Below are 13,094 nucleotides of genomic sequence, written 5' to 3' on the forward strand. Positions count from 1 at the left end.
AACACCAACCACAGGGAAAGCCTGCAGTTCTTTCCAGAAACTTAGATTATTTGGGGAAATAAATAGATGCATGGGATAATCTTGATTATATATAAGAAGAATTTCAAATAAGGAATAACAGTGGGGGAAATGCCATAAGATTCTTATTTCTAAAAGAACAGACTGATCCATAGGTTGAGCAGGTAATTAAAAATTCCGTTAACGATGTCATTAATCAGATTCATTTTCTGGCCCTATTGGAGCTCTACAGAAGTGTTTCTGGTGGTTTGCTCAATAATATGTCACAGAAACTGTGCAAGAATGCCTGATATGGAGAGGCTCAGAAGTCAAGTGCTGAGAAGTGGAAAAAATGTGCTACAGATTTTTGGCAGATGTTCTCAGATCAAATTATGGTGTTGAAAAATTGTATAGTATGTTCAGTAGAGCATCTGAGATGAAAAGACAGTTCAGTGGCTTTGTAATCTAGATAAAAAAAAGAATCGTGGAGCCGTGCTTATGTAGGGTGTAATTCACAAGTTCAGAAGTGTCAATGTTGGAGGTGATGGCAAGGAAGCGCTTGACTTTTTGAATAACTTTCACATAAATTTACATATAAAAACCTGGGTAATATCAATAGATCTGCCTGATTCCTTATTTTCTGTATCTATTGAGTAAGCTCTTAGGTTTTGTATTTTGTCTATCTATTTATCAACCAGTACATGTTCTATACACAGGAAATGCTAAAAAAAAATTGAGTAGATGGAAGAAAATATCCTAAGAATCATAGAATTTCAGAGTGTGGAACAAAATTAGGCATCATTTAGCTTATGTCCTTTAATTTACATTCCCATAAAACTGAGGTTCTGAGATCTAAGTGATTTTTTTAATGTATTTATTCACATGTAATATCATGTATGAATGGCAGCCCCTAGCCTAGATTTTACTTTCTTGAGCAGTTGACATCTAAGTGATTTGAACAAAGTCAGCTGGAGACAATGGTGGATCAAGAGTGGGACACAAATTGTGCAACTCCCAGGTTTCTGGACTTTTGAGATCTTTGAAAAAAGATGCTAAATGTTCCAATGAACATATTTGTTATTGTTCTGAAAAGAAAATAATCCCTTCATAGACTATCCCTGATAAGAAGATATATCTAGATATAAATCTGGGATATTACAGGATATACCAAAAATGTTGCAAGCCTTTATTTGGGGGGATATCATTCCCTCACTTGTTCAATAAATCCTTACTGAGCACCTACTATGGGCCAGGCACTGTGCTAGGAACATGGCAGTGAGCAAAACAGTCAAAACTCTCTGCCCTTATGGAATTCATATATTCATGTGGGGAGCACTAAAAACAAGAAAAATATATGGGACATCATATGTAATAGCGTTGTTGAGAAGAATGAATTGGGAAGAGATAGAGAGGGTAGGTTAAAATGATCTGATCAGATCAAGCCTCACAGAGAAAGTGATGTTTATGCAAAGGTTTGAAAGAGAAAAGTGAGTGTGAGCATTGCAGCTAAAACGAGCAGTTCTGTGGAGCTGCGGAGGTATTAGGGTTAGGGTTAGGATTAGGGTTTTATCATTTCAGAGGCTAAACAGTCAAGATCAGTGGCCAATATTTATTACATTAAGGAGGTAATAGGGGTAAATGCCACTTGACTTTTCACTGTGTAAGGTGAAAATATTCTCAGGGGCCAAATGACCTTTCAGACTATCCTGACATATACAATCTGGCCCGGCAAAGTGGGTACATTTCATGAGCTGGTTGGTTGAAGATGGTGAAAGGAAACCTTTGATGAATTCAGTCAATACTGGTTTTCTTTCATGTCAGTTTTTATCTGTGGACACAGTATGACTGCTTGGGTTAAGAAATCTAAATTGGGATACTACTTTCTGACAGATGTATGATGGATTTATTCACTGTGTCACAGCCAGAAGCATAACCCTTCTGCGGAAATGAACAATTTAGCATTTCCAGGTCACAGAAGACCGTGAAGATGATACGTCAGGCCATGTTTAGTATAAATGCAAATCTCACTGAAGAGTGACATGTCAGCAGGGCTTGAAACGACTCTTTTCCTTAAAAAGCAAACCTAAGAAATGGTCTTTCCCAAACATTAAATTTTTCTGCTATGGCAACATTTACAACAACTTGATATGTGAAAAAAATTGAGAACCCAGTGCAGATACGTATGAAAAGAAAACAAGAGTCTCGTCTTTATATATGTACACTTACTTCTTGGTTCCTGTACTTTAGAATGCATTAAAGTATGATTCATCTTACACATGTAAAATTATGTATCACTTACTAAATACGCAACTGTTGAAAATACTGAAGCTATCTTCACTATTGAGATGGTCCACACAAACCTAGTAGAGGGGCTTCTCTGGCGGTCCAGTGGCTGGGACTCCGCACTTCCACTGCAGGGGGCGCGGGTTCGATCCCTGGTCAGCTGGCTGGTCAGGGAACTAGGATCCCGCAAGCCACATGGCACGGCCAAAAACAAACAAACAAACACAAAAACCTATTAGAGTTTTCCGGCACCCTTCACAGGCTACATACGGAAAGGGAACAGGTTAGACATAAATACTGAAGTCAAAATCGGGGGCAAAGCAGGGAGATGCGCAGCCGTAACAGATGGAAATGTTTTTGAGCACCTGAGGCATGAGAGCAGTGATTTGACAAAATACTCTACTTTTGGATATACCTGAAAGTTAGATCCTCAATAACACTGACACCAAGAGGTGGTTTTCTTTCAAATAACAATGAAGTAACCTAGCTTTGTAAGCATTTTCCCTACTTGCTTAAGAAAGAACTTCCGTTTAAAACCCAGAGCTGTCTTGTGTAAAGCTCTAACATTAGACACAGGGATTCAAATCTTAACTCTCATATTTACATCTGTGACTTTGACCTCTCTGTCCATTTGTCCTCCTGGTTCCCTTTAGGATTGTTGTAAATTTAAATGACATAACACACAAAAGTGCTTTGAACAGTGTTTAGTACAGTGGAAAGACTCATGTATATTAGGTATCATTTTTATGTTCCAGTGGTTCCTGGAATAGAGAAGTGGAAATTGGAAATACAGGACCAGACTCTAATTTGTTGCTTGATTCATCCTGGTGTGATGTAAAGCACAGGCTTTACAGTTAGACCTGGCTTCTAACCCCAGCTCCACCTCTTAGTAGACGGTGTGACACAGCAAATTCTTTATTTGCTTTCAGCTTCAGTTTCCTCATCTGTGAAGTCAACACACCGATGCAGTCCTTACAGGGCTGTGAAAAAGTGACAAGGGTTAAACGTCAATGCCCAGTAAGGAATGGCATTACTCATATTTACCTTATGGATGTTTAATGTCATATCAGATTTTTATTGTATATAGTTAGGATATCAAGAATCAAATCATATCCTGTTTCATATTAAGATCTGTAAAATATTTTTAAAGCATAGAAAAAAAAAACCATGGGATTTCTTAGCAGCAAAGACCCTGGGAATAATCTAGTTCAATCTTTTTATATTACAAGCAAATGAACTAAGACTAAGAATAGGCACGTGTGTTGTTTCTGAAGTCACATGGTTAGTTTGTAGCAGATCTAAGAGCACATGCCTGTGACTAGCAGACCAGAGCTGTCACAGGTTTCTCCCATCGGTACATTCCTAACAAGGCTTCTAACACATCGAAGCTTTATTGCAATTGCTTATCATTTAATCTAAATAGTGAAGATCTTTGTACTTTCAAATGCAAATATTTTCACACTTTGTTTCTTCACCTCCTGTGGCTGTAGATTTAAGAATATTAGATTTGCTTTAGGACAAATATTTTGGTTTTCAGGCAAATACTTTAAGATACATCTCCATGTATCACCTGCTAGGTCAGGGTAAGGATGTAGTAAGGGAGATATGAGAAAGGGTGTGATAGATTGTGAGCAGTGTCCATTTTCCCTTTGACAGGAGAATTGAGGATCAGTGTCTCATTTATTATAAGGCAAATACCATGAGATTTTAAAAATATCTTGGAGTTAAGTACAATATAATCATCACTCTATTTCTGGAGCCAAGATGAGAGAATGGATTATAAATTGCAGCCGGAGGTATTTGCATTGAATACATGGATCTTGGCACTGAAACAGTCATGAGATGCAATAATATATTCAGTTCATCAACTGGCTATACAGTTTCTATAGCATCTCCTTGTTTATTTAAATAATAAGTCTGTGTCTGAGACCAGTAACTTCTCAGTTCAATCAACTCAGTGAAAGAGAAAAAAAAAAGAGACTAGTTTGCTTGATAATTCCCACCACCTCTCCTCACCCAGTAGACATTGGTATATTTCAGTCAAAATGAATGAGAATCAAAACTCCTGGTGTGGAGTGAACTGGAGGCGGAGCCGGGGGTGGGGGCTGCTCTCTAGCTCCCCCTGGCTCTCCACCCACCTGCTCGAGGGGGAGGAGTTACCTCCGCTCTTCGGCCTCAGAACTTACCATGATGGCTGTGACCTAAAATCCTCAGGAAGCCCTGGGGTCACGGCCCGGAAGCACCCCAGAGAAGGAGGGTTGTGTGGAGCCCACCACAGTGGTGGTGCTCCCTCAGGACTTTAGGACCCTCTGTGGACCCTGAAATACTTGCATTCTCAGGACTCAGGGACTCGGCTGGGCCTGCTCACAATGGTACCCGCCGCCTCACAGCGCACTCTAGTCCTAAGTACACACAGTGCCCAAATCCGGCCCACTGGTCAGATCCAAGCCACGGCCCTCCAAGGGGTCCACCCCGTCCCTAGGGATGGAGAGGACCCTGCTCAGAGTGAGGCATCTTCAGAAGAGTCAGGAGTGGGCCAGGAACTCTCAAGAGAGAATGAGGCTGGGTACCAGGAGGATGGGAACCCTGCTTTTCTTTCCATTCCATCTGCTTGTAACTGCCAGGGAACCCCTGAAGGGCCTTGTTCTGAGGGAGGAGACAGCTCTTCTAGCAACTTTTGCCACCACTGTACCTCTCCGGCTTTGGGGGAAGATGAAGAGTTGCAAGAGGAATGTGATGAGGAGGAACCTCTTAAGTTTCCCAGTGGTTTTTCATGTGTGCCCAGTGGAAGGAAACCTGCGCTCCGGAGACAACGGCACCGCGTTCCAGCCAGGGAGGGTACTTGGGAGGGTGGACGCAGAGATCCCAGATCCCCTGGTCGACATCGGCTGGGCCGGAACCGGAGTCGGGCAGGTAAGCGCAGAGGACTGGGAGTGTGGGTGCGTCAGCTTGGACAGGCAGGCTTCTGGTGGCTGATCGAACTGCTGGTATTAGTGGGGAGTACGTGGAAACTTGTGGCCGTCTCATCTATGCACGCAGGCAGCTGAAAGGCAGTGATCTGGACCTTTTTTGGGTCTGGGTGGGAGTCTGGGCAGGGCGGCTGGGGGTCGGGGCCCAGGTGATGTCCCAGTTTCCGAGCCAAGGGTTTTGCTATGGGGCAGCGCTGTTCACCCGTTTTCTTAGGCTACTGGGTGCTTTGCTGCTCCCGGCTCTGGCCCTTTTTTGGGGCTGTCTGCAGTTGGGCTGGCGGTTTCTGGTGGGACTGAGAGATCGGTTAGGCCGGACGGGTAAAGCCACCTGGCTCTTCTCTTGGCTGGCTTCTCCCACCTGGCAGCGGTGCCTGATTCTGCTGAGAGACAGCAGGCCGTGGCAGCAGCTGGTAAGAATAGTTCAGTGGGGTTGGCTGGAGTTGCCTTGGGTCAAGCAGAGGACCAACAGGCAGGGGAATGCGCCTGTAGCTAGTGGTCGCTACTGCCAGCCTGAAGAGGAAGTGGCTCGACTGTGGACCATGGCTGGGCTTCCTGAGGATGAGCTAAAGCCTTTCCATGTGCTGGGGGTTGAAGCCACAGCATCAGACGTTGAACTGAAGAAGGCCTATAGGCAGCCGGCAGTGATGGTTCATCCTGACAAAGATAATCATCCCCGGGCTGAGGAGGCCCTCAAGGTTCTGCGGGCAGCCTGGGACATTGTCAGCGACCCTGAAAGGCAGAAGGAATATGAGATGAAGCGAATGGCAGAGAATGAGCTGAGCCGGTCAGTGAATGAGTTTCTGTCCAAGCTGCAGGATGACCTCAAAGAAGCAATGAATACTGTGGTGTGCAGCCGATGCCAGGGAAAGCATAGGAGGTTTGAAACGGACCAGGAACCTGAGAGTTCCAGGTACTGCGCTGAGTGTAACAGGCTGCATCCTGCTGAGGAAGGAGACTTTGGGGCAGAGTCGAGCATGTTGGGCCTCAAGATCACCTGCTTTGCGCTGATGGCTAGAAAGGTGTATGACATCACAGATTGGGCTGGATGCCAGCATGTGGGAATCTCCCCAGATCCCCGCCGGGTCCCCCATCACATCTCATTTGGTTCACGGATGCCAGGCACCAGTGGGTGGCAGAGAGCTACCCCAGGTGCCCCTCCTGCTGACCTTCAGGATTTCTTGAGCCACATCTTTCAAGTACCCCCAGGCCAGATGTCCAAAGGGAACTTCTTTACAGCTCCTCAGCTGGGCCCTGGGACCACTGCAGCCTCCAAGCCCAACAGCACAGTACCCAAGGGAGAAGCCAAACCGAAGCGGCGGAAGAAAGTGAGGATGCCCTTCCAACATTGACACCTCCTCTCTTTCCTCAAATCAATGTCAGGGAGTCAAAAGGGCTGTGTACAGCACAGGATGGAGTTTGATTTATTTTTAAATATTTAAAAAAGGGAAAATTTTAAGCTCAAATTGTTCACTCAGTACTTATAGGAAGCCCTGGAACCACTGTCCCTCCTCCACCAGCACCCAGGAACTGAGTCTTGTCTTCTGACCAAAGAAATAGGGGGTGAATAGAACGAAGAACCTAAGGGCCTGGACCTGGGCTGGACCATATCTCCCATAGTACTGTGGGAACTGGGTATTTCCCTGGCGTCTGTATGCCTTTGTCTTGTCTTTTGCTTCTAGAGCAGATGACACTTTCCCCCCACTTTTTAAACGTGTCTGTATTATTTCTTGACCCATTTCAGGAGGGAGCCCCCTCCTTTGCCCCAATATACTAGTAAAAATACAGAACAAGAAAGCATGTAACCCTAATTATAGGAGATACATAGAGTTCAGAGAGTGGGGACTCTCACCTTGTGGGTAATCACCCAGCTTCGTGCTTGTTGCTGCAGGGATGGCCAAAACTGACAATTTTTAGAAAACAGATTCACGCCCTCTGCCCTTGGGTGAGGGGGAAGGATAGAGGGGCTCCCGGCAGCCCCTTTATGATCCAAGGGTTTGTATTTTTTAAGTTTGTTCGCATTAGTATGTACATATCTACTTAAAGCCAGGGGATTATCTTTCTATAAATACATAACTGGCAAAAAAAAAAAATTCCTGGTTTGAGTGTTAGTTAACTTACACTCTATGTCTTGGGAATCTATATATCTTAGAGGTTCACTAAAGAACTGTGTATTTGAACCAGTGGATTTTATAAAGCACGGTGAATACTCAAAGTACTAGTATATCTCCCTCATATTCTCAGTCTAACAATACAAAGATAAGTCAAACATACCTCAATCATATGTTATTGAAAAAACTGTCTTATATATCCACTTAACAAAAAGTTATTGAATGCGGATCATGTGTCAAATACTGTGTAATGTACTGTATTAAGTGACAGGTATAGTTACAAATGTATTTTTATCAAAAGAGGGAGAAAAGAAAGAGCATGGAAGCATTATTCAGCTATTCAATTATTATAAAATATGTAAGCAAATATTTGTCGTGAATTGGTTTTCCTCTGTCCTGCTTCAAGATAGGAAAAGAAATTGAGAGAAACTCTAAAAGAAGTTACTCCCAGGGTTCATGTTCTGGGTTCCTAGGTAGGTTTATTTTACTCCTGATTATTAACTGGCATAAGGTGAATTAAGCTTCTCTTAGATACCAGGAATAAACTTCTCATCAGAAAAATTTATCAAGCCATAGAATCGTTGTTTGTGGAGAACATTCGAAGTCCCATTTCTGGAGTCCTTTAAAGAGAAAAATGAACAAGGTGCTGGTGCCTTATTGTAAATAACTAAGGCTCTGACTTTGTCCAGCTTTTTGTTCTGTAAAGAGCCTAGTGCATTTTGGGGGCTTAATAAATTTTGAATTATAAGTAACATTCTTACACAGCCTCTGGGGATGGACTCTTAGTCCTAATAAGATTTTCCAACTCTAATTTTCATGATTTGCTGCTGTGTAGGTAACAGTCATGAATTCAACAAGATCTATAAATGCAAAGTATTTTGTAGTCAAAGTATTTTGTAGTCTCAATATGTCAAGGATAAGATTTCATTGAAAGTAGCATTAGAATGAACACTATTGAGTACCTCTACAATGTGGATCGAAGGACGACCTATAGAATTTCATATAAGGTGAGTATTGTGTGAAGTGCTAACCCAGGTTAATTTTAAGCTGAGATTGATTGGGAAATAAGATGAAATAGAAATGAGAAGAAAGATCATTATCCAAAATGAAAGGTGCTGGCGGCTTTATGGTGGCACAAAAGCAGAAAGGACCAGGACTAGTGAATTAGGTAAAAGTTCAGTATATATCAAACAGGCTGTTTTGGTACTAATACATTTCAGAAAATAACCCTGCTTTAGAAAATATATGAAAGAGCATAATGTGTATATATGGTGGTGAGATGTGAGGTACGTGTGTGGGAGGGATGAGGATTCAGAGAAATTGAAGCAGAGGTAAGGTTAATGCATCTTTTGGACTAATGTAGTCATAATGTAACTGATGCAAAGAGAGAGTAGGTCATATATTGCTTCAAGGGAATCAGAGGGCAATAGGGGTCCTGGAAAGCCTCTCTGAATAATAGTTTCAGAGCATCTGCTGTACAATATGGTTAGAACCTTTTGAAGCCCCATGGTATAACTCACTTGTCACTTGGCTTGAGGAAGAGATGACAGATCTGCCAGGAACATTAAGGAAGACTTTTTTTTTTTCCCAGGGAACACAACAAGCCAGCTGTTCTTATTGTATCGATATTTTAGCAAATGCATTGATCTTAGCATTCTGAACATACCTGGGATTTTAATATTTCACATATAATATGCTGAGGGAAAATACTGCCCTAGCACCTAGGAAGGTACTCTGAAGAGACAAGATGAAACCTGGCAGATGGATTTACTTAGCAAGAAATCATTTTAAAGATTAAGAAATACCTTGTTTTATTTCCTGTGGCATGCTTCATTGTGCTTTCTCTAAGTTGTCCTTCACCTCACGTAATTAATTCAGAAATCTGACCTTCTCAAACTGTGTGAAAGAGTAAGATTGCTAAGGCACCACTGGTAAGAAAATCCAGGGTTTGGAGAAGTAGAGGTTGTACCTCAGACACTCTCCTTCAACATACCCACCTGCCACATACACAGCCACTTCCTCCCCTGCCACACACAGGCCTTCATCTCTAAGAGTAAGCCATTTACATTTAAAGGTGCACAAAGACCCCTGGAGCTGCCTTAGCCCTCATCTAAGCGCTGCTTCTTTTAGTCTCTATTTTCCAATCCATTGGAGAGATTTTCTTAAAATTATACCTGATTATGTCACTAATTTCCTTAAAAAACACTTGGTGTCTACTCAATGCTTTTAGTCACTTAATATGGGTGTAGAAGTTTTACTGGCCTTTCCTCCTCAGCACCCTTTCATGATTGGTTTCATGAGTCTGCTTGCCATTCCTGAATATACCAGGCTTTTCCTAACAATTCTTGCCCCAGGATTGCTGCTTTTTCTGCGCAGAATTTCCTAAAGTTCCCCTTCCTCTCTTCTCTGTCAGATTAAATCCTACTCATCTGTTCTTCATGGCTTAATTCAATTGTCATCGCTTCTGGAAAGTCTCTCTGAAAAGTAGAGTTAGTGGTTCCTTTCTGTATGCAATTACAATATTTTCTTCACTCTTGCTTTTGTGCTTACCAGTTCAGTGCAGTGAGTCCTTATTGTTTTTTGTAGTGGTTTTTCTCTCAATGTTGTGAATTCATTAAATCAAGAAATACGGCTTACTCGTTTCTGAATCCTCAGGACCTAGCATAGCTCTTGCTTATGGAAGATATGTGTTGAGTAGTTACTGATTGAGCACTGTTCCCCACCAAATGGGCTTATATTCGGGAGTCTCTGCTACTTTTCAGGTTTACCCTTTTTAACATGTATTCTCCCATATCAGTCCCAGATATCCAGTTTAAAAATCTAGCCTGATTTTGCATCTATGTGGTCAATTCCAGAACTCCTTAAATTATGCATAACTTGTCTTATAGGCTTACAGGGCTCGCACTCCAAATGATGTTAAATGATCCCTTTCATGCTAAAACCAAATTCCCCACTGTTTGCCTGTTGTTAGTTCCTTCTTTTCATACGCCTCAAATGCCAACTATCTTGAGAACCTAATCTAAGACACCTTCCCCTTTATTCTCTGGAGGACGTTCATTTGTTCATTAATGGGGGATTCTTCACTAAATGCCAAGCACACTGCTAAATGCTAGGGCTATAACAGGTTTCTGTCTTCTTTAAGCTTAGAGTCTAGGTGGGGGATAGAAAAGCTAAACAGACAATGGCAATACAATGGGATACATGCTCCTATACAAAAAGGAAGGATGGCTATGGGAGAACATGGGCAGGAAATTCACCAGGCCTTGGGGAAATAGTAAATACTTCTTGCAGGAAGTAATGTGTACACTGAGATTTGAACACTAAGTCAGGGTTAGTTAAGTAAAGAACTGGAAGAAGACCATCACAGCTAAAGGCAAGAGCAACACATGGAAAGGCCATAGAACAAGGAACATGTGTAATTCCCATTTTGACAGAATACCAAGAGATGAGCCTTTAAAGCTAAGCTGGAGTAATCTTATACACTGTCTTATACTTCATGTTAAAGAAGTTTGAGTAGGGGCTTCCCTGGTGGCGCAGTGGTTGAGAGTCCACCTGCCGATGCAGGGACACGGGTTCGTGCCCCTGTCCAGGAAGATCCCACATGCCACGGAGCGGCTGGGCCCGTGAGCCATGGCCACTGAGCCTGCGCGTCCGGAGCCTGTGCTCCGCAACGGGAGGGGCCACAGCAGAGGCCCGCGTACCGCAAAAAAAAAAAAAAAAAAAAGTAAGACTAGGTTATAGGGAAGATGATAAAATAGACTTTGGACATTTTGAAACTGAGGTGCCTGTGCGCAGTACCAATGAAGATTTATGAGCCTACCACTCAGGGTGGGAAGAAACATGTATATGTACAGCTGATTCACTTTGTTATAAAGCAGAAACGAACACACCATTGTAAAGCAATTATACTCCAATAAAGATGTTAAAAAAAAAGTCATTAGCACTTGGATATAATTGAATCATAGGAGTGAATGAGTTTACTGAAGAAGACAGAACACTGAGACAAGCAAACCTAGAACAACACTGATGGGATGGAAGAAAAACAAGGAATCCTCAAGGGAGATGTGTGAGGAGCAGAACAACCAGAAGCATTTGAGACCCTGGAGTCTAATGGATCAACATGGATTCAAGAAGAAGGAGGTGGTATCAAATGCTGCTGAGATGTCGAGAGAGATAAGGACTGAAAAACGTTCACTTCATTTAATTACAAGGAGGGCTTTGGTTTTAGTGGAGTGATGAGGATGGAAGTAAGTAAGACTGGATTAAATTGTGAATGGGAGGGGAGGAAGTGAAGATAGTGAGAAACAAACAAAAAAATTTTTTGAGTGTTGTTGTGAAGAAAAAGACAGAAAGCAGTTGTTGGTTTTCACAAGTTTTCTGGTTCGGGACCCTTCCAAGTTATGACAACTTTAATTCTTCTCCCTGAACATTCTTCACATTTTTGTAGCTATTTAAATCATTGGTTTTCAAAAAAACCAGGAGTGCATCCAGTCTAGGGAGGGGTTGGAGGTTTCCACGTAAAGCCCCAAAGGCACCATTTCAAATGTGTTCAAGTGTCTTTTTAGTAATACAACTGTTTTCTAAAAAATCTCATGAATAATTCTAACATATTAAAAATAGATTAACTCTAAGCTGCTCTGGTTTAAGTGGGTATGGAGAGCCTGGAGCCCTATACTCGGTTCCCTTACCTGGTTTTCCAAGGTGGCCCCTTGCAGGCATTTCTAAAGAATCTTACCAATCCAGAGAACTAGGCCAGGGCAGGAAATGGGAGAATGATGAAGGTGAGGGAACTGCTGAGCCTTGTGTGGACGGCTTGGTACATTGCCTCCCAGCCTCTCCAACGATGCCAAAGCGTGTCAGCACATGAAATCTGAATGGTGTCCCTGTTTTAACAAAATATAAGCTATGTCTTCTCGAAATGACAGCAGCATAAATAATAGAAAGTAATAGATATTTGTGCAGCACAGAGTATATGAAAGAGCTTACCAAAGTGGATGGAGTATTCAGGACCTCTTTCTATTTCTAACTGCTGGCTGGCAGCAGAGAAAAATCAAACTCCTGGGTGAATGAATGCAGCCCTGAATACACAGAAAGGGACAAAAATCACCTTGTACTGGAATAATAGCATATATGATGTCCTTAAATAGCTTATACCCTTCCTGCCAAACACAGAAAAGCCCAGAAGGAAAAAGGAGGAAATAAATCACGTTACCCTTTAGAAACTCTTCAGTGTAGATACTGTTATCTTCATCTTACAGAGGAAAGAACTGAGGTTCAAAGAAATTGAATGGCACGCCCCAAGTCACAGAGCGGGTAAGGGGAGAAGCTAGGATTTTTCCCACATAATTTCCAAAATGTTCTCATTACAACAATAGTTTTCAAAATCAACATCCTTCAAAAATGTGACCAAGTACTTATCATAAGGAGAGCTGCCTTTCCTCATGCTTACTCTTCCCAGTAAGCCATACAGCTAGTACTTTTCAGGGTCCCCTCGTATTTGTGGATGAAAACTTGGGTCAGCTTAAGATTGCCATTTTTTATCGTGGAATGTCTTCTAGTGAGCAGGAAGACCAGGGTGCTGGCCACAAGGTAAAATGGGAGGAGCTAATTAGAAGAGCGCCTTCACCACATCCAACTCAAGGCCAGGAATTCCAGTCACTGCCTCTGTTTCTACCATTAGAACGTTTAAAAATTCTTGACTTTTCAGCTTTTGTCCCGTTTAGAAATGCAAAGGTCC

The 13,094-nt window shown here is 42.3% G+C and overlaps 1 protein-coding gene across 1 annotated transcript; it reads left to right on the plus strand.

The window, feature by feature from the left end:
• The first annotated feature begins 4,325 nt into the window (after nt 1-4,325).
• LOC132512792 (dnaJ homolog subfamily C member 14-like) lies at nt 4,326-6,687 on the plus strand. The gene is given in 4 exon segments (XM_060136711.1): nt 4,326-4,563; nt 4,566-4,750; nt 4,752-5,271; nt 5,274-6,687. Coding segments are annotated over 4 exon segments (2,268 nt in total). The 3' UTR covers nt 6,599-6,687.
• Nucleotides 6,688-13,094: the final 6,407 nt, after the last annotated feature.

The sequence above is a fragment of the Lagenorhynchus albirostris genome, chromosome 21 (genome assembly GCF_949774975.1).
Source record: "Lagenorhynchus albirostris chromosome 21, mLagAlb1.1, whole genome shotgun sequence".
NCBI lineage: Eukaryota > Metazoa > Chordata > Mammalia > Artiodactyla > Delphinidae > Lagenorhynchus > Lagenorhynchus albirostris.